This window comes from Cyprinodon tularosa, unplaced genomic scaffold (assembly GCF_016077235.1).
Source record: "Cyprinodon tularosa strain WSP-4 unplaced genomic scaffold, ASM1607723v1 ctg314, whole genome shotgun sequence".
In the NCBI taxonomy this organism is placed as follows: Eukaryota; Metazoa; Chordata; class Actinopteri; order Cyprinodontiformes; family Cyprinodontidae; genus Cyprinodon; species Cyprinodon tularosa.
Genome location: NW_024039024.1, coordinates 693,658 through 714,650, shown reverse-complemented (window position 1 = coordinate 714,650; position 20,993 = coordinate 693,658). Strand labels below are relative to the sequence as shown.

The 20,993-nt window shown below is 38.9% G+C and overlaps 1 protein-coding gene across 1 annotated transcript in view; it reads left to right on the top strand.

The window, feature by feature from the left end:
• The first annotated feature begins 354 nt into the window (after positions 1-354).
• Positions 355-20,993, top strand: part of ahnak (AHNAK nucleoprotein) — a 32,969-nt gene continuing 12,330 nt past the window's right edge. Inside the window, 9 exon segments of the mRNA XM_038292567.1 lie at positions 355-652; positions 7,162-7,225; positions 10,487-10,544; positions 10,842-10,998; positions 11,106-11,332; positions 11,456-16,373; positions 16,416-19,057; positions 19,059-19,457; positions 19,459-20,959. Of these exon segments, the coding sequence (XP_038148495.1) occupies positions 10,842-10,998; positions 11,106-11,332; positions 11,456-16,373; positions 16,416-19,057; positions 19,059-19,457; positions 19,459-20,959 (9,844 nt within the window). The 5' untranslated portion in view covers positions 355-652; positions 7,162-7,225; positions 10,487-10,544.

Below are 20,993 nucleotides of genomic sequence, written 5' to 3'. Positions count from 1 at the left end.
ATTAGCTTGTGTACAGTGATTTCAGAGGTTTAATAACATGTTTATGCAATTGTCTGTCATATGATACCTACGATGTGCTGTGTTATACTGTGTGTGTGTGTCACTATGTATGCTATTAACTGATATTAAGGTGATTTTACATGGATGTTCACTATTTAGAGCTGTTGATTTGAAGTGCACTTAGCATAGTTTAATATTCCTTTCTTACATGAAGTAGAACTAGGCCCTCTCTGTGCATGTTTTTAGAGCCTTTTATGTGGAACAGTGGGTGGTCCCAGTGCTGAGGGCCACTCCCTCTACAGGTCCCCTCCCTTGCAGTCCCCTCCCTCTGTGAACGAGGAGCCCTACCCAGCACCAAGTCCAACCACTTGGCTTAACTCAGAGTAGAAGCCACACAGAGGAGGAAAAAAAACAAAAAACAAAGTAGAGGCTTAAATCAACTCAGAGAAGGGAGGGATAGAGGGAGGAGGGGAGAGAAAACGCCCTGGAAGTCTAGCTGGTCAAGAAATAGGAAAACAGAGACAGACTCCTGACAGACTGCAAACTTGTGGCAGTGTGCAAAGTGCTCTACTTGGGGGCCAAGGTGAGAAGACATGTTTACAAGGATGCTCAAGTGGGTGTGAGGCTTCTTTGGCGCAAAGTTTGCGCACAGGTAAGGAATTTATATATATATGTATTTTTATTAATTTACTTTTTTAGGGTACTGTGAAGTTTAGCAAACTTTTACGTTACTTTATAGTTATCAGCCTATCAGATTAAGTAGTTCAATAAATTCTAAAGACTTAGTTGCAAAAGTGTTTGTTTTATCAGTCTGCATAGCTTTATTTTATCAAGAGTCGACTGTCGACTGATTGTTTAGTGTTTGCTGTAAGATTGCGTTGACAGTGCCCTGCTTTATGAAATGTGTTAATCTACTCTCACATATTGTGGTATTTTAAAAAGAAGTGGTTATTTTTCTAAAGAAAGTTCTGTGAAGCTTTGATTTTTTTTATTGTATTTCTGCTTTTTTGTGTAAGGTAAAATAAAATAGGTGTGGATCCCATTGCACACTTGAAATCTCATTTAAATTAAAAGTGGGTGTGTACTAGCAGCTACATGAATACTGCGGTTCCAACTGCAGTGGCGCACTTTATTTTACCTTAATAGAGGTAGAACAAGTACAAAAGTTTTAAATAAACCTTTTCAAAAATTTAAGTTATTTCAGAAATAAAGATAGGGAATCTATCAGATGAATAATTCTGAACTGGTTAGATAATTAAATGCATCTCTGCATACATACATATGACATGTATGCAAAATCTGTATCCTCATTGCTAGAAAATAACTCTAAAAAGGATTTTCCAGTTGAAATTATGTTCCAGTAAATGGATAGAAAATAATCAGGTTGCGTTTATGGTTTAATTTTTCATTTTCATTTTTCTTACTCCACCTTTTGTTATGTTGCGAAAAGTGAAGGTACTTCCCTTTTAAAGCCTGCAGCAACAAGTTTGGGTGTGGATCTCTCTCCTTCACCTCCCTTCTCCTACTTCTTTTTTTTTTTCCTCTCCCTTCTTGTCTCTGTAGAGAGGCGCACCCTTTTACAGACAAAAAAAAGCAGCCCATACACACCATAGCAGTTGTAGTTGAACTCTTTCAACATCCTGAGTATACATAAGGGGGCATGTTGACTGATGTTAACTTTTCTCTTTTAAGTTTTTGTTTTATGGTTTTTGTTATAGATGTTTTTTATGAAACATGGAATGTCTGTGTAGTCTTTTTTTATAGCAAATATTAACTTAAAAGCATACATTGAAAACACTAAACCAGAGAAAAATATATACTTTTTCCCCCCAACTTGGGTTACTTAACCTGGGCTCCATGCCAGGGTGTATGGGGGGAAAAGACGGGAGGAAGACAGGGAGAGAGAGTCAGAGACCGTGTTGGTGAGGGGGTGGGCGGTTCTGGGGTGAGGAGGGGAGTTATGGAATGTAGTGGTTTGGAAAAGACAAGCTAATTGAAACCAGGTTTGAGGCATAGAAAAGGGGAGCAACGACTTAGCACTTTGGGAGGATGAGTGAAAACTCTTTCAGAAATCCAAACTTGGACGTTTTCAGATGATCTATGTGAACCTCATATTCTTCTATGTTTAAACATACATTGCTACTTAATCTCCTCACCATGCTTGAGATAAAGCACTGTTTGAATTGTGGAAACAAGACTAGATAAAAAAGAACACTGATTTTTTTTTTGCTATACCTTACTTAGCAGTCAGATTTCAACGCGTACCGTTGCCCGTCGTCCACAGCTCCTCCACTGCCACACCCAAAAATTCTGAGCTGCTTTTTGCTCCACCCTGTTCACCATTTTCTACCACGTATGCCAAACTAACGCTTAGTGCCCCGCAGCCGTAAATGTCTGGCAGGTCTCAAATTGTTCTTGTCAAGTTGATTGATTGAAACAAGCACTACTGAAACAGCCAAATTGTCACAGTGATCTAAAAAGTATTTTGAGCTGTTCTGTTGTTTCCTGTTGTTTCCTTTTAGCTAAGAAAGTAAAAAAGATGTTTGAGTTGGTTTGAAAATAACTGAGCAGCCATGGACTTAAAATTAAGGATAGTGAGGCCTTGTCAGGTTGTGAAATATTTTGTTCCAACCGTTAGGTGCTGAAATGCTTGTTAGTTAAAAGGGCCCCATCATAGCCAAGGGCGGATACTGTTTGTTCAAACATGCACCATCTCCAAATGCAGCAGCACACTGTGTTATCTTTAAAAAAAAAAAAAAAAAACCATACCAAGAATACCACAAGATGACATTTTTGTATGTCTTTATTGACAGTTTGTAGTTTTTCTCATGCTAAGTTGGTTTACTGTGCCCCTTTAGAGGCCCAGTGAGAAGGCTGTGTCTTATGATTGCTGAGAACTCTGACTTGTATTAAGCCGTTTGTCAGGTCGCTACATCAGATACAGCTGCACGCTCTGTTTGGGTGCTGCTGATTGACAACAGGAACGAGAGAAGTGATATTTCTAATGCTCTCCAGAGTGAAACTTAAGGAAACTGGTCTTCAGCACACTTCCTTTGCTGTTTCCTTGAGGGTTTGTTGACTGGGCGGTTGCAAGAAGAAGCTTTGTGAGTTGACATATTAAAAAGAAGGTAGACAAATGCTCTGAAAAAGAGGAAAGAAGAGAAATCTGTGGATTTGTTTTTCACTTGATCCTAGAGTACTACATCTCCAGCAGACACTATTTTAGAGGTACATGTGTGCCATTTCTGTTACAGATAAGTTTAGAATGTGCGTTTGGGAAGTTTCTTTTGGCAATCCACACAGCAGCCACTCCCTTTTCACCTATCCAGCGTTGGTTTGGATTGTTGGATCCTAAGGAGCCCTTGTTGTTACTCTTGCTTGTCTTATCACTGAAAAATTGTGTTTTGAAATATGATCCAGTCAGAAAAGGTCTCCCCCACGCATGTGCATTCAGTTGATAATTGTTTATAGTAGGTTTTTTTTATTATTTGGCTGAAACTTTTTCAGCAGCCTTTTTCTTTTGCGCTCATAACTTTATAACTCACACTGCTGCTCATCCAAACATCTGTTCCACAGAATCATCCAGAACAATAAATCTTATACAAGTGTTGCTTAACTGTACAATCTTACCTGGCTCCTCGCTTTTAAACCTGTCATGTTTCCTCATGCAAGGAGCAACATGCAGCATCTGTTAGTGAAACTATTAGTAGGAAGGAATGGGGTCCAGTATTTCAGTGAGCAAGGCACGGAATGCAACGTTTGGAATGCATTCAATGTTGTTTAGGTTTTCAGTCAAGGTTGGCTCAGCTTGTCGTCTAAAACGCTGTCTTATGTTCAACAGATCTTTACTCAAAGCTCTTTATACAAATACATATCATGGACTTTGCTTAGGCTGTGAATTCAGTAGCTAAGAAATGTATCTATCTATAAACATATACATTCTGTTGCCACCTAGCTTTATTTGTAATCCCCTTGTCCTCTGTTCCGTCAAGGGCTTTACATTATTTTTACTTTAAACACCAGTTGAGGTAAGATTAAACAGTTTGATAATTAACTGCCTTAAAGCTGAAAAACATGCATACCCTTATATGTATGCTTTTTTATGAGTATGATCATGTTTTAAAATACATTGTCCTTTCTGCCTTTTTGATGTTACTAGGTATGTCATAAAAAAGCATTATGTTTTTTTTTTTATGTATGCATAGGTAGGAAAAGGCATTTTGTTTCTCATAATTTAGAAAACAAACTTAAAGCTATTTTCTTTTAAATACCTTTAATGCTGTTGCTATCTACTGTTATTTTATTTCACTTTCTTCCCCTTTGATACAACTTAGGAATGTTTATACTTGTGTCATGAGCACAATTGGTTTTAACACTTTTCTTTAAAAGGATGGAAATAACCTCCTGAAAAATGGATGTACATATGGAAAAAAAAATCAGGAAACATTTATGAGAGAATATTTAAAGCAAGCCGCCTACGCCCCGCTTTGTTGTCTGCAGGTGGGACACACAGCAAAGTTCAAATGAGGAGGGAGCTCTCAGTTACATCATTCCTCCTCATCTAATGTAAGATACATAGGTCTGAGTTTTCCATTGGTTATGACATAGCACCAAAGACTGAGTTACAGACATAATTAGATGAATTAGTTGATCTTGTTTGTGATGTTGTAAAAGAAGAGAAGGACTTCTTAGTTTTTTCCATTTGTCAGACTCCTGCCAAAGTTCCAATAGTTTAACAAGCAGCCAACCATTCTGGTGTCAGCAGACAGGCTTTGGTCTTATACAGGACTTGTGGTTTTCTTCGGGGTATGGGAGCACTGCGAGCAGAAAGGAACCATTTATTTTGATGGTCATTCCTTTTTATATGTGTCATACATGCACAGCCTATCTGCTTCTTTGAGGAATGACCGCAGGCTGAGGCCTGCTGAGTCTCTTTTTGTGTTTGTTTTACTTGCTGCGTCAAACACCAATGCGGCAAAAGGAAACAGGGAGACCATTCTGTTTTGACAACAACACTTATTTGCTCACTTCTCCAAGTCTCCTCTTTGTCTCACTGCTCACAGGACTTTCTCTATTTGCTCATAATCAAATCTTATCTTTCCTCAGCATTACTGTGCTTGATGTATACTAAGCAGTGAGATGTAATAAGTGTCACATTGCTTCCCTTCTCTGTGCACCAAATTGATTAGATTTGGCAATCAAACAGGCTGAATAGCTTTCATTTCCTTCATCACTTTTCACCACATTGTGACCTGCTTATGTGAAAATTATGACGGCTAAACTGATACGTGCTGCAGGAGTTTGGAAAACTGGTTTAAATGAAACTGAAAGCCTCTAAAAGATATTCTTATCAAAAATATGATCAGAGATTTAAGTTAAATGATAACCAGTTGGTGTCTTGTGTTAGTTTATAGAAATTATGCTGTTTTGTGCCATTTGGATCACATATCCAGCTGGAAGTCGGGCTCTTGTTTATCTGTGTATAACCTAGAATTTTAGGGGGTGTGGTGGGCCCACTTGCAGAGGTGGGAGCGACTGAGCAGAGTATGGGGTGGGCGGGAAGCAATGAAGCTGGAATCAGTGTGAGAGAGAAAGAGGGACATTTCTGTGCAGTTAGTCACTGTAGGGAGAGGCTGGGCTCTCTTCCAGTTGGCCTGACAGCTCTATCAAGGAATGTGTGTGACTAGAGGCCTGGGTGGGGTTGCACAGTAAGCGCCTCACTCTGCAAGCAACATATAGGCAAAGCAACATTTTCTTCATCTGTCTTGTGTAATATACTGTCTCTATGCGCAGTTCCATGTAATTTTTTTATTAGGTCATTCTCACTACTGGTGCATGCATCAAATCTTATGGTTTGGGTATAACCAAGGCTAAAAAATGCTGTGGGAACCTCTTTGGAGATTAATGATTGAGCTTACTTCCATCCCATTTTATTTATTAGATTGTTACTCATGTATTTTAAGGGTTTAGTCAGACAGTATCCAAATGACTCTTCCTAAGGCCGTCTGATTCACACCTTTCTGTAACAGGAGGATGGACAGGAAAGTGTACACAGCTGCTGTGTGTATCCCAACACAAATATAACTGAGTACTGAGTACCGGATATGTCTATATCAGCAATTTGGAACACCAAAAATTAAGCTTGTGATATTAATTGGTAAAATAGATAAATAAGCAACAAGAAGTCTCTTTGTCAAATCATGGCTTTTAAGTTACATTTTATTTTATTTGTATTAAGGTGCATTGCACAAAAAGTTTAGCACATGACTATTGAGAGAATGTTTTTTTCTTGAAAAACACTGCTATTTAGCATTTTTTTAATCTAAGTAATGGACAGAGTGGCTTACAATGAAAATAGGATATTGTCCAGAAGAACTTTAATAAGAGAGTTAGGGAGTTATTTGACAATATCGACATGTTCCCACTGATAGATGCCTTTCTATACTCGCAGCAAGCTGAGTTCTGTTTGTTCTCTAATTCACAAAAAGAAGGCTTTGTTTCACAATATGTCACAATGTTGACATGATGAATCCGCATAAGACCTTTAAGAAATCCGGCTAGTTGGGGCAGGTAGATGGAAGACTGACTTGGCTACTGAAGCTGAAGATCAGAATGATAAATGTGAATGCTGCAACAATTGATTTTTAAGGCCAGCTGGGATCCCGTGACTGGCCCTCAATGGTTTTCTACTTCTCAGTCACAAACTCAACAATAAAAATAAAACAGAAAAAATTCAGTTTAACATTAAACTTAACCATAACATTTAGTGGAAAAGATGTCAACTTTTCTCCCTACATCCTAAAAAAAGGGCCACAAGATGCAGGTTTTTAGATTTATGCAAAAGGCATTTTTGCATGCTTAGTTAGCTGGGCCAGTATTGGTATTGCTGGTTCTTTGAGCATGAAGGTCTCTACTTGGTGATTAATCATCATATGAGTTATCCACAAAAACCTTAAAGAATTGTGTCTTTAACTGAGGCATCTCGTGATGCAACACCAATGTAATTTTCTTACCTATGTACTGTAACTGAAGAAGGCATCTTGTTATCCTGCTGGAGTATTGACAGACTTTTTTGCAGCCTCAACCTCATTAAGGTTATTTAGAAGTATGTTTACAAATTCCTCACTAACCCCAATTCTGTTTTGTATTGTTTTCTAACAGAAGTAAAAACAAGAAGAATACAAGAAGCAGACTGAAGCCCTTTGATTTGCTTGAGCAGTCCAAGGTATGTGTCCTCAAACATGTCAGGGATTGTCTCACAACACCATTGACTTGTTCAAAGAAAGTTAACTTACATACTGTTAATCTCACCACTCTAACAATCTGTTATGTGACTGGATGAAAAACTACTTTTGCATTGTCTTTTTTAAGGCCGCCTTTGAACCTTAATGGTCATGGCTGCTCTGTTTAGCTGTGTAAAACATTGCTGCCTGACATTTGGCTCCTCTTCAAGAGACCACCTGTTCAACTTAAAGCCTTCTTATAAAACAGCTCATAAGCCTGCCAAGGTTGTGCTGTTTACTTGGGTTCCACACAAAACCTTAAAAACAAAATAAAAATATGAACAACTTCTTTTGGGAAACAAGAAGGCATGGACACCCAGAATTTTCTGTGGTTGCGCTTTATTATCAGAAGCTTCAGTCTGTCTAGCTTCCCCACACCCCCTCTTCCCAGCACACATACCAGATCGTAATAAAACATGACAGACAAGCTTGTCAGACTCCCCCTGCTTTCATTGTCACATCATTTATGGTTTGCTTCAAAGCTCTTAGTTATAAAAAAACACATCTTATGAGGGAAGTAAATTTGAATGTCATGTTGTCTGAACAGTTTGAGTCACCCACTGCATGCTTGTCTTATGATTTCGAGAACAAAGCCGTATTTATTCACCCAATGTGGAGCAAATTCTCTATCAAATCATGTGATTATCCTAGATCACATTTATGGATTACCATTTTTCAAATCTTATTTTGTGTAATCAAAAACCATAAATTGCCCTAAAATATATCAAGGATTAGTAAAGGAGGGGTACCCAAGACAAAGTTTGTCCTTAGAGTGTCCTTAGAGTGAAATTTCGAGATAAAAATACAAAAATAAATGTTTGAGTTTCTTAATAGGTTCTTTAGCAATAAGCATTAAGCGTAAAAATATATATTTATACTAGTGAAGTTTGGATGTAGATGTTTGGGATGTACACACGTTTAATTGGGTTTGTTAAAAACAAAGTGAACAGAATAGTTTTTTTAATACTTTTTAGTTTAGCAGTATATTTATGCTTTAAGTGCATTTAATCTAAGAAAAAAAATACTTCACTTTTCTGGCTAAAGTTAACCATAACACTGTTTTTTATCTTCTCCATAGTGACACAACAAAGAGTTAAATTGATACTTTAGTGGGGATACACAGAGTGAGATAAATTGAAGAAGGGAAGAATTAAGCAGTTGTACTCACATTTAGTTTTATCTGTATCATAAACACTAAGCCACTCTAAACTAACATACATTTCATTGGTGGTGGGGTGTGCAACTCAGTCCATGGGTGTGCTACTTATTCCAGGCTATTGGAAAAAGGCTATTTTAAACAGAGAGGTTAACAAGGTTTAAGGTTACCTCAAAGCATTGCATGCATCCCTGTGTCCGCAGGGTCTCAGAGCCAGTCTATTAATTCACTTGTGTAAAGGTGCATCTTTACCCTTCAACAGTGCCCCAAAAGCTAGTTAGACTAATCTGGTACTGGTGCCGCTGTATAGTACCACTGACTCAGGGGCTACAAGACAAAAGTCCCATTTATGCAGCATTGCATTATGTTTAAACTATATAACATTAAATTATTCTCCACAGCACCACACAATACAATGACTTGATGATTAACGAGTTCAGTGGTTGGCAAGCAAAGTTCAACAACTTGCCTTACCCATTCTCTCTGTCTTTCAAAGTTCCAAGTAGAAAACTGTCAATTTTTGTACATTTAGCAGCGTCTGTTTCCAGAGCTTTTCTCTTTAATGTTGATTTTTTTTCTGCGCCATCCTTGCTCCGTTTACCCTCCAACTTAAAGACACCATTGACCGTCTGAGTGCACCGACATGTTGCATCAGGGGGAAAAAAAGCTGTCAGTGTAGGCTGAGGTAGCCCAGGGATGGTGGTAGACATGCAGGGGATCTACTCACAGAATACAAAAAAAACCCATCAAGAGCCCTTGTGGCCCAAAAATAAGACCGGCCCAACTGGAACTTTCCAGGTCCTTCCAATTAACCCCTCCAGGCCTGGTGCTTACCTTCATGTCAATGACTTTCATCAAAATTTGTGATAACTGGTTACAGACCTTTTAATATTGATTTGAAAGAACTTTGACACTCATCTTTGCAGAATTCTTTATGATTAATCTAGACTGTTTTCAGTCTGAGTTACTTGTTTTGAATCCTGGCACTCCAGAGATATAAGTCTTTTTTTTGGCTAGTTCAGCTCAAAACCTTTAATTTAAAGGTGGATTTGCTAGAGTGCTTCTGAGCATTGTCCTCTAGCATAAACCATATATACTATGAGCTTGACTTAAAGTTAATAGCTGATGGCTGAACAATCTCATTCAAGGCTTTTTACAAGAGAGTACATGTCATTTTCGATCAGTTATGACTATTCATTAAAGTTCTTGAAGTAGCATGATACAATATAAGTTTTGACGCTGAAATATTCTTTACTACATACCAAATGTTATGAAAGACACACCTTTCAAAATGTTTCACTATTGTCTCATGGATCTAGATTATACTCTACCAAGAGAGCTAAGAGAGAGACTTTAAAGAAAATGTATAATTTTACCTTTTTTTAATCAAATAAAACCAATAATATATTCCCTCCTAAATATCCTTTTATTTACTCACATGAATTTGAAATTGTTATGAATGAATCTGATCTCAAGACAGAATTTCCACAAACAGTCTAACCCGATTTTTACAGGAGGAAAGGAAGACAATCTTTACTCACATGAAGGGACAGAAACAATTTACATAAACAATAAATTTGAACAATTACTTGATTTCCACTACCATTTGTCAATCTGATTATTTATTTTCAAAAAAAATAGTTTACATTCACATATTTGGGAACATGTATGTTCTCTGCTCAGCTTTCTGCAGTGTATGTTTCTGTAAAGCTGAAGACCATCATTGTTTAATTTATTGAGCTTGGTGTAGGCATATGATTTGAATGCTTTCCACAGGGCAAGGTGTGGTCTTACTCCACCTAAATTTACAAAACATAGCCCAGCATTATTCCAAAAGAAGGTAGTTGGCACTATGGTTCTTTTAGGTAGTGGAAGCTGTGTGGTCAATTGAGATTTAACACCACCTAGTGTTCATATGTGGGTCTTTTGAACCAGTTTATCTTTATCACATTTTTTTTTTGTTCTAATGAGAAATACTTGAAATAAATTATTGAATATATTTTTTCTCATTCTTTTCGTTTTTTTTTTTTTTTTTTTTTTTCTTTAGGAAAACAACATCACTATTTTTCTCTCACCAGGGCTGGATTACAGGAAAACAAATAAAGGTAACATAATAGTATCTACATCTATTTATTTGAGACTGAAAAATCAGGCTCAGAATACCTAAATCAGTTGACACGAAAAGGCCCAAAACTACAACATTGATAAGGTGATGCTAACCTAAACAATATCTTTTCCTTTTCCAGAGTTTTTATTGTTCTGTAAATACTGTAATTTTTCAGTTGAATGAAAATATAAAAAAATGCCAAACATCAAACTTGATATGATTTCAAAGCAGTCTCTAAACATTCATTTTAAAGTTGTATTTGTACTTAAACATGTGTTTTGATCACCTTTTACAGATGGCTGACGAAGATGATACCAGGGAAGTACTCTTTCAGGATTGGGAGGGTCCTGATAAAACTGGCTTGACCATTGAACACACAAGTGGAGGGGAGCTCTTAGTCAAGGAGGTGAAAGGAGAGTCCCCTGCAGCACGATCTGGAAAAGTATATGAAGGTAGTACATTATTGTAGCGTCTTTCATCAATTGTGAAGTTGTTTCTTTCACCAGGCATTGTGTTATACACTTGATTTTTTAAAGCAAACATTCATGCTCATTCGTAGGTGATCAGATTGTTGGTGCAACTATCTACTTTGAAAATATGAGCTCAGAAGAGACAGCAGATTTACTGAAAACATTGAACAAACACAAAGTTGGACTAAAGCTACAAAACAAAGGTGATAAATCCCCTTGCTACTCACCATTGAACACACCATGTCGTTCTCCAATGGGAACTCTTACATGGGAAGGGAAGACACAGTTTGGAGGATCCAGTCCAGAAGTAATTCTGGTAAGTTTTATTATTCAGCTGATCATTTATTAACCAAACATTTAGAGATACTTTGAACCATTGCTATATCAAATATGACCCTGTTCTCTATATCATAATACACCTATTTGTATTCTGATACAGAGTGGAGAGGATGAGGACTACAAGAGGATATACACAAAAAAAATTAAACCGAGGCTGAAATCTGAAGACCTTGCAGAGGGAGTGGATGTTCGTACAGAGCGGCATAGCAGCACCAGCAGTGATGGCAGTACGATTACAACCATCACTCGACGTATCACTACGTACACAGTGGAAATGCCAAGTGGTGTAAGTGAGAAACTAGAACTTTCAAGCCCAGACTTCAAAGGACAAAGACATGAATCTGGAGATGGCTCTCCACATGTCAGAATCTTGCATGGAAGCCCTTTATCAAAAGTGGAGGCAGAAGAGGGTGTTTTTGAACCATACAGTGTGACCCACACTGGAGCTAAAGGTATCTCATCAGAAACACACAGGGGTAGTAGTGGAGATCAGTCAAAGACAATTATAATGTCAAAGGATGTCAGATTTAAAGGACCTAACTTTGGAGTAATAGGCCATGAAGGCTCTAAAGTCTTCAGAGAAACTGAAGAAGATGAAGCTGGAAGCATAGATGAGTCAAAAACACAAACTATATTTGGTAAAACATTAGGAACCAAAGTAGAAATTGCCAATTCTGATTTAAAGTCTGGCAAAGAAGAAGTCAGTTTTAAAAGGCCTAATGTAAAGATATCATCATTAAACACCACAACCCCTGGTCAAGGCAGCACAGAAGTGTCAAAAGAAATTGACATAAAAGGTCCAAAAGTTGACACTGAAGGAAAAAGCATGTCCCAAATTACAATGCCATCAGTTAACTTAAAGGGTCCAAAGGCTGATGTCCCAGATATTGATATCGACTTCAAAAAGGCAGGTATTAATGTAAAAGCACCAGATGTTGACTTTGGAGGACATGATGCAAAACTGAAAGGAGCAAAGATAACCATGCCAGATGTTGATTTCAACTTGAAAGGTACAAAAATAATAAGTAACATGGATGTTTCAACACCGAAGACAAAAGTAGACATTAAAACAACAGAAATTGACATTAAAGGTTCAGAAATTGATACTGAAGGGTCAAAGGGTGAGATGCCTTCTATAAAAATGCCATCAGTAAACTTAAAAGGTCCAAAAGGTGGTGTTACAGATAAACTTAACCTAACAGGCCAGAAAGAGAGTGTTGATGTTAAACTGCCAAACATAGAAGGAGATATAAAGGGTCCAGATGTAGACATTGGAGGTCCAACTGTTGACTTAGAAGGCAAGAAAGGGGGTCCAAAATTCAAAATGCCATCATTTGGAATCAAAGGTGCCAAAGTAGAGGGTCAAGATGTTAATGTGGACCTTCCTAACGCAGATATTGATATGAAAGCACCAGATGTTGACATTGAGGGGGCAGACACAAAACTGGAAGGACCCAAATTTAACATGCCAAGCCTATCTGGACCAAACATATCCATTCCAGATGTTGATTTAGACTTAAAAGGCCCAAAACTCAAAGGTGATTTAGATGTTTCAACTCCAAAGTTAAAAGGAGATATTAATACACCAGGTATTGAAATAAAGGGTCCAGAAGTTGATATTGAAAGGTCAAAGGGAGGACTTGAAATGCCTTCCATAAAAATGCCATCCTTTGATCTCAAAGGTCCAAAGGGTGATGCTCCAGATGTTGACCTGAAACTGAAAGGTCCAAAAGTTGAAGGGGATGTTGATATTAAACTGCCAAAGTTTAAAGGCGATATGAAGGCACCAGATGTGGACATTGAAGGGCCAGATTTTGATATTGAGGGGCCCAAAGCTGGACTCAAAATGCCTAAGTTTAAAATGCCATCATTTGGAATGAAAGGCCCCAAAGTAGAAGGTCCAGATGTTAATATTGACCTTCCAAAGACAGATATTGATGTGAAAGCACCAGATGTTGATATTGAAGGAGCGGATGTAAAAGTGAAAGGACCCAAATTCAATATGCCCAGCATATCTGGGCCAAAGATATCCATGCCGGATGTTGATCTAAACTTAAAAGGTCAAAAATTTAAGGGTGATGTAGATGTCTCAGCTTCAAAGATAAAAGGAGACATGAAAAAACCTGAAGTTGACATTAAAGGTCCAGGAGTTGATACTGAAGGGCCAAAGGGAGGATTTCAAATGCCTTCTATTAAAGTACCATCGTTAGATTTCAAAGGCCCGAAAGTTGATGTTCCAGAAGTTGATCTTAATCTGAAAGGCCCTAAAGTTGAAGGTGATGTGGATATTAAGCTACCAGAGATAAAAGGAGATATTAAGGGACCAGATGTGGACATTGAAGGTTCAGATATTGATATTGAGGGCCCCAAAGGGGGATTCAAAATGCCTAAATTTAAAATACCATCATTTGGAATGAAAGGATCCAAAGCAGAAGGTCCAGATGTTGATATTGATCTTGAGCTTCCCAAGGCAGATATTGATGTGAAAGCACCAGATGTAGATATTGAAGGACAGGATGTAAAAGTGAAAGGACCCAAATTCAACATGCCCAGCATATCTGGACCAAAGATATCCATGCCTGATGTTGATTTCAACTTAAAAGGCCCAAAATTCAAGGGTGATGTGGATGTTCAAGCTCCAAAGATAAAATCGGACATTAAAAAACCTGAAGTTGACTTTAAAGGTCCAGAAGTTGATATTGAAGGGCCAAAGGGGGGATTTGAAATGCCTTCCATTAAAATGCCATCATTAGATTTCAAAGGCCCTAAAGTTGAAGGTGATGTGGATGTTAAGCTACCAGAGATGAAAGGAGATATTGAGGGACCAGATCTGGACATTGAAAGTTCAGATATTGATATTGAGGGCCCCAAAGGTGGATTAAAAATGCCTAAATTTAAAATGCCGTCATTTGGAATGAAAGGATCCAAAGTAGAAGGACCAGATGTTGATGTTGATATTGACCATCCCAAGGCAGATATTGATGTGAAAGCACCAGATGTTGACATCAGTGGAGCAGATGTAAAACTGAAAGGACCCAAATTCAACATGCCCAGCATATCTGGACCAAAGATTTCCATGCCAGATGTCGATTTCAACTTGAAAGGCCCGAAATTTAAGGGTGATGTAGATGTTTCAACTCCAAAGATAAAAGGAGACATGAAAACACCTGAAGTTGACATTAAAGGTCCAGAAGTTGATATTGAAGGGCCAAAGGGAGGATTTAAAATGCCTTCTATGAACATGCCATCCTTCAATCTAAAAGGTCCAAAGGTTGATGTGCCAGATGTTGACCTCAATCTAAAAGGTCCAAAAGTTGATGTCCCAGATGTTGACCTCAATCTAAAAGGTCCGAAAATTGAAGGGGATGTGGATGTTAAACTGCCAAAGATGAAAGGAGATATCAAGGGACCAGATGTGGACATCGAAGGTGCAAATATTGACATTGAGGGCTCAAAAGTTGGACTCAAAATGCCTAAGTTCAAAATGCCATCATTTGGAATGAAAGGCCCCAAAGTAGAAGGACCAGATGTTGATGTTGATATTGACCATCCCAAGGCAGATATTGATGTGAAAGCACCAGATGTTGACATTAGTGGAGCAGATGTAAAACTGAAAGGACCCAAATTCAACATGCCCAGCATATCTGGACCAAAGATTTCCATGCCAGATGTCGATTTCAACTTGAAAGGCCCAAAATTTAAGGGTGATGTAGATGTTTCAACTCCACAGATAAAAGGAGACATGAAAACACCTGAAGTTGACATTAAAGGTCCAGAAGTTGATATTGAAGGGCCAAAGGGAGGATTTAAAATGCCTTCTATGAACATGCCATCCTTCAATCTAAAAGGTCCAAAGGTTGATGTGCCAGATGTTGACCTCAATCTAAAAGGTCCAAAAGTTGATGTCCCAGATGTTGACCTCAATCTAAAAGGTCCGAAAATTGAAGGGGATGTGGATGTTAAACTGCCAAAGATGAAAGGAGATATCAAGGGACCAGATGTGGACATCGAAGGTGCAAATATTGACATTGAGGGCTCAAAAGGTGGACTCAAAATGCCTAAGTTCAAAATGCCATCATTTGGAATGAAAGGCCCCAAAGTAGAAGGACCAGATGTTGATGTTGATATTGACCATCCCAAGGCAGATATTGATGTGAAAGCACCAGATGTTGACATTAGTGGAGCAGATGTAAAACTGAAAGGACCCAAATTCAACATGCCCAGCATATCTGGACCAAAGATTTCCATGCCAGATGTCGATTTCAACTTGAAAGGCCCGAAATTTAAGGGTGATGTAGATGTTTCAACTCCAAAGATAAAAGGAGACATGAAAACACCTGAAGTTGACATTAAAGGTCCAGAAGTTGATATTGAAGGGCCAAAGGGAGGATTTAAAATGCCTTCTATGAACATGCCATCCTTCAATCTAAAAGGTCCAAAGGTTGATGTCCCAGATGTCGACCTCAACCTAAAAGGTCCAAAAGTTGATGTACCTGATGTCGACCTCAATCTAAAAGGTCCAAAAGTGGAAGGTGATGTAGATATAAAAATGCCAAAGATAAAAGGAGATATCAAGGGACCAGATGTAGACATTGAGGGTCCAAATATTGACATTGAGGGCTCAAAAGGTGGATTCAAAATGCCTAAGTTCAAAATGCCATCATTTGGAATGAAAGGCCCCAAAGTAGAAGGTCCAGATGTCGATGTTGATCTTGACCTTCCTAAGGCAGATATTTATGTGAAAGCACCAGATGTCGATGTCAGTGGAGCAGATGTAAAACTGAAAGGACCCAAACTCAACATGCCCAGCATATCTGGACCAAAGATATCCATGCCAGATGTTGATTTCAACTTGAAAGGCCCAAAACTCAAGGGGGACATGGATATTTCTGTTCCTAAGATAAAAGGAGACATGAAAACACCTGAAGTTGACATTAAAGGCCCAGAAGTTGATGTTGAAGGACCAAAGGGAGGATTTAAAATGCCTTCTATGAACATGCCATCATTCAATCTAAAAGGTCCAAAAATTGATGTCCCAGATGTTGACCTCAATCTCAAAGGTCCGAAAATTGAAGGGGATGTGGATGTTAAACTGCCAAAGATGAAAGGAGATATCAAGGGACCAGATGTGGACATCGAAGGTGCAAATATTGACATTGAGGGCCCCAAAGGTGGACTCAAAATGCCTAAGTTCAAAATGCCATCATTTGGAATGAAAGGCACGAAAGTAGACGGTCCAGATGTTGATGTTGATCTTGACCTTCCCAAGGCAGATATTGATGTGAAAGCACCAGATGTTGACATCAGTGGAGCAGATGTAAAACTGAAAGGACCCAAATTCAACATGCCCAGCATATCTGGACCAAAGATTTCCATGCCAGATGTCGATTTCAACTTGAAAGGCCCAAAACGCAAGGGGGACATGGATGTTTCTGTTCCTAAGATAAAAGGAGACATGAAAACACCTGAAGTTGACATTAAAGGTCCAGAAGTTGATATTGAAGGGCCAAAGGGAGGATTTAAAATGCCTTCTATGAACATGCCATCCTTCAATCTAAAAGGTCCAAAGGTTGATCTCCCAGATGTCGACCTTAACCTAAAAGGTCCAAAAGTTGATGTGCCAGATGTTGATCTCAATGTAAAAGGTCCAAAAGTTGAAGGTGATGTGGATATTAAAGTGCCAAAGATTAAAGGAGATATAAAGGGACCAGATGTAGACATTGAAGGTCCAAATATTGACATTGAAGGCCACAAAGGTGGACTCAAAATGCCCAAGTTCAAAATGCCATCATTTGGAATGAAAGGCCCCAAAATAGAAGGACCTGATATTGATATTGACCTCCCCAAGGCAGATATTGATGTGAAAGCACCAGATGTTGATATTGAAGGAGCAGATCTAAAAGTGAAAGGACCCAAATTCAACATGCCCAGCATATCTGGACCAAAGATTTCAATGCCAGATGTTGATTTCAACTTGAAAGGCCCAAAACTCAAGGGGGACATGGATGTTTCTGTTCCTAAGTTAAAAGGAGATATGAAAACACCTGAAGTTGACATTAAAGGTCCAGAAGTTGATATTGAAGGGTCAAAGGGAGGATTTAAAATGCCTTCCATTAACATGCCATCCTTCAATCTAAAAGGTCCAAAGGTTGATCTCCCAGATGTCGACCTTAACCTAAAAGGTCCAAAAGTTGATGTGCCAGATGTTGACCTTAATCTAAAAGGTCCAAAAGTTGAAGGTGACGTGGATATTAAACTGCCAAAGATTAAAGGAGATATAAAGGGACCAGATGTGGACATTGAGGGTCCAAATATTGATATTGAGGGCTCAAAAGGTGGACTCAAAATGCCTAAGTTCAAAATGCCATCATTTGGAATGAAAGGCCCCAAAGTAGAAGGTCCAGATGTCGATGTTGATCTTGACCTTCCTAAGGCAGATATTGATGTGAAAGCACCAGATGTCGATGTCAGTGGAGCAGATGTAAAACTGAAAGGACCCAAACTCAACATGCCCAGCATATCTGGACCAAAGATATCCATGCCAGATGTTGATTTCAACTTGAAAGGCCCAAAACTCAAGGGGGACATGGATATTTCTGTTCCTAAGATAAAAGGAGACATGAAAACACCTGAAGTTGACATTAAAGGCCCAGAAGTTGATGTTGAAGGACCAAAGGGAGGATTTAAAATGCCTTCTATGAACATGCCATCATTCAATCTAAAAGGTCCAAAAATTGATGTCCCAGATGTTGACCTCAATCTCAAAGGTCCGAAAATTGAAGGGGATGTGGATGTTAAACTGCCAAAGATGAAAGGAGATATCAAGGGACCAGATGTGGACATCGAAGGTGCAAATATTGACATTGAGGGCCCCAAAGGTGGACTCAAAATGCCTAAGTTCAAAATGCCATCATTTGGAATGAAAGGCACGAAAGTAGACGGTCCAGATGTTGATGTTGATCTTGACCTTCCCAAGGCAGATATTGATGTGAAAGCACCAGATGTTGACATCAGTGGAGCAGATGTAAAACTGAAAGGACCCAAATTCAACATGCCCAGCATATCTGGACCAAAGATTTCCATGCCAGATGTCGATTTCAACTTGAAAGGCCCAAAACTCAAGGGGGACATGGATGTTTCTGTTCCTAAGATAAAAGGAGACATGAAAACACCTGAAGTTGACATTAAAGGTCCAGAAGTTGATATTGAAGGGCCAAAGGGAGGATTTAAAATGCCTTCTATGACCATGCCATCCTTCAATCTAAAAGGTCCAAAGGTTGATCTCCCAGATGTCGACCTTAACCTAAAAGGTCCAAAAGTTGATGTGCCAGATGTTGATCTCAATGTAAAAGGTCCAAAAGTTGAAGGTGATGTGGATATTAAAGTGCCAAAGATTAAAGGAGATATAAAGGGACCAGATGTAGACATTGAAGGTCCAAATATTGACATTGAAGGCCACAAAGGTGGACTCAAAATGCCCAAGTTCAAAATGCCATCATTTGGAATGAAAGGCCCCAAAATAGAAGGACCTGATATTGATATTGACCTCCCCAAGGCAGATATTGATGTGAAAGCACCAGATGTTGATATTGAAGGAGCAGATCTAAAAGTGAAAGGACCCAAATTCAACATGCCCAGCATATCTGGACCAAAGATTTCAATGCCAGATGTTGATTTCAACTTGAAAGGCCCAAAACTCAAGGGGGGACATGGATGTTTCTGTTCCTAAGTTAAAAGGAGATATGAAAACACCTGAAGTTGACATTAAAGGTCCAGAAGTTGATATTGAAGGGTCAAAGGGAGGATTTAAAATGCCTTCCATTAACATGCCATCCTTCAATCTAAAAGGTCCAAAGGTTGATCTCCCAGATGTCGACCTTAACCTAAAAGGTCCAAAAGTTGATGTGCCAGATGTTGACCTTAATCTAAAAGGTCCAAAAGTTGAAGGTGACGTGGATATTAAACTGCCAAAGATTAAAGGAGATATAAAGGGACCAGATGTGGACATTGAGGGTCCAAATATTGATATTGAGGGCTCAAAAGGTGGACTCAAAATGCCTAAGTTCAAAATGCCATCATTTGGAATGAAAGGCCCCAAAAGTAGAAGGTCCAGATGTTGATGTTGATCTTGACCTTCCCAAGGCAGATATTGATGTGAAAGCACCAGATGTCGACGTCAGTGGAGCAGATGTAAAACTGAAAGGACCCAAATTCAACATGCCCAGCATATCTGGACCAAAGATTTCCATGCCAGATGTCGATTTCAACTTGAAAGGCCCAAAACTCAAGGGGGACATGGATGTTTCTGTTCCTAAGATAAAAGGAGACATGAAAACGCCTGAAGTTGACATTAAAGGTCCAGAAGTTGATATTGAAGGGCCAAAGGGAGGATTTAAAATGCCTTCTATGAACATGCCATCCTTCAATCTAAAAGGTCCAAAGGTTGATCTCCCAGATGTCGACCTTAACCTAAAAGGTCCAAAAGTTGATGTGCCAGATGTTGACCTTAATCTAAAAGGTCCAAAAGTTGAAGGTGACGTGGATATTAAACTGCCAAAGATTAAAGGAGATATAAAGGGACCAGATGTGGACATTGAGGGTCCAAATATTGATATTGAGGGCTCAAAAGGTGGACTCAAAATGCCTAAGTTCAAAATGCCATCATTTGGAATGAAAGGCCCCAAAGTAGAAGGTCCAGATGTTGATGTTGATCTTGACCTTCCCAAGGCAGATATTGATGTGAAAGCACCAGATGTCGACGTCAGTGGAGCAGATGTAAAACTGAAAGGACCCAAATTCAACATGCCCAGCATATCTGGACCAAAGATTTCCATGCCAGATGTCGATTTCAACTTGAAAGGCCCAAAACTCAAGGGGGACATGGATGTTTCTGTTCCTAAGATAAAAGGAGACATGAAAACGCCTGAAGTTGACATTAAAGGTCCAGAAGTTGATATTGAAGGGCCAAAGGGAGGATTTAAAATGCCTTCTATTAACATGCCTTCCTTCAATCTAAAAGGTCCAAAGGTTGATCTCCCAGATGTCGACCTTAACCTAAAAGGTCCAAAAGTTGATGTGCCACATGTTGACCTCAATCTAAAAGGTCCAAAAGTTGAAGGTGACGTAGATATTAAACTGCCAAAGATTAAAGGAGATATCAAGGGACCAGATGTGGACATTGAGGGTCCAAATGTTGATATTGAGGGCCCAAAAGGTGGACTCAAAATGCCAAAGTTCAAAATGCCATCATTTGGAATGAAAGGCCCCAAAGTAGAAGGTCCAGATGTTGATGTTGATCTTGACCTTCCCAAGGCAGATATTGATGTGAAAGCACCAGATGTCGATGTCAGTGGAGCAGATTTAAAACTGAAAGGACCCAAATTCAACATGCCCAGCATATCTGGACCAAAGATATCCATGCCAGATGTTGATTTCAACTTGAAAGGCCCAAAACTCAAGGGGGACATGGACGTTTCAGTTCCTAAGATAAAAGGAGACATGAAAACACCTGAAGTTGACATTAAAGGTCCAGAAGTTGATATTGAAGGGCCAAAGGGAGGATTTAAAATGCCTTCTATTAACATGCCTTCCTTCAATCTAAAAGGTCCAAAGGTTGATCTCCCAGATGTCGACCTTAA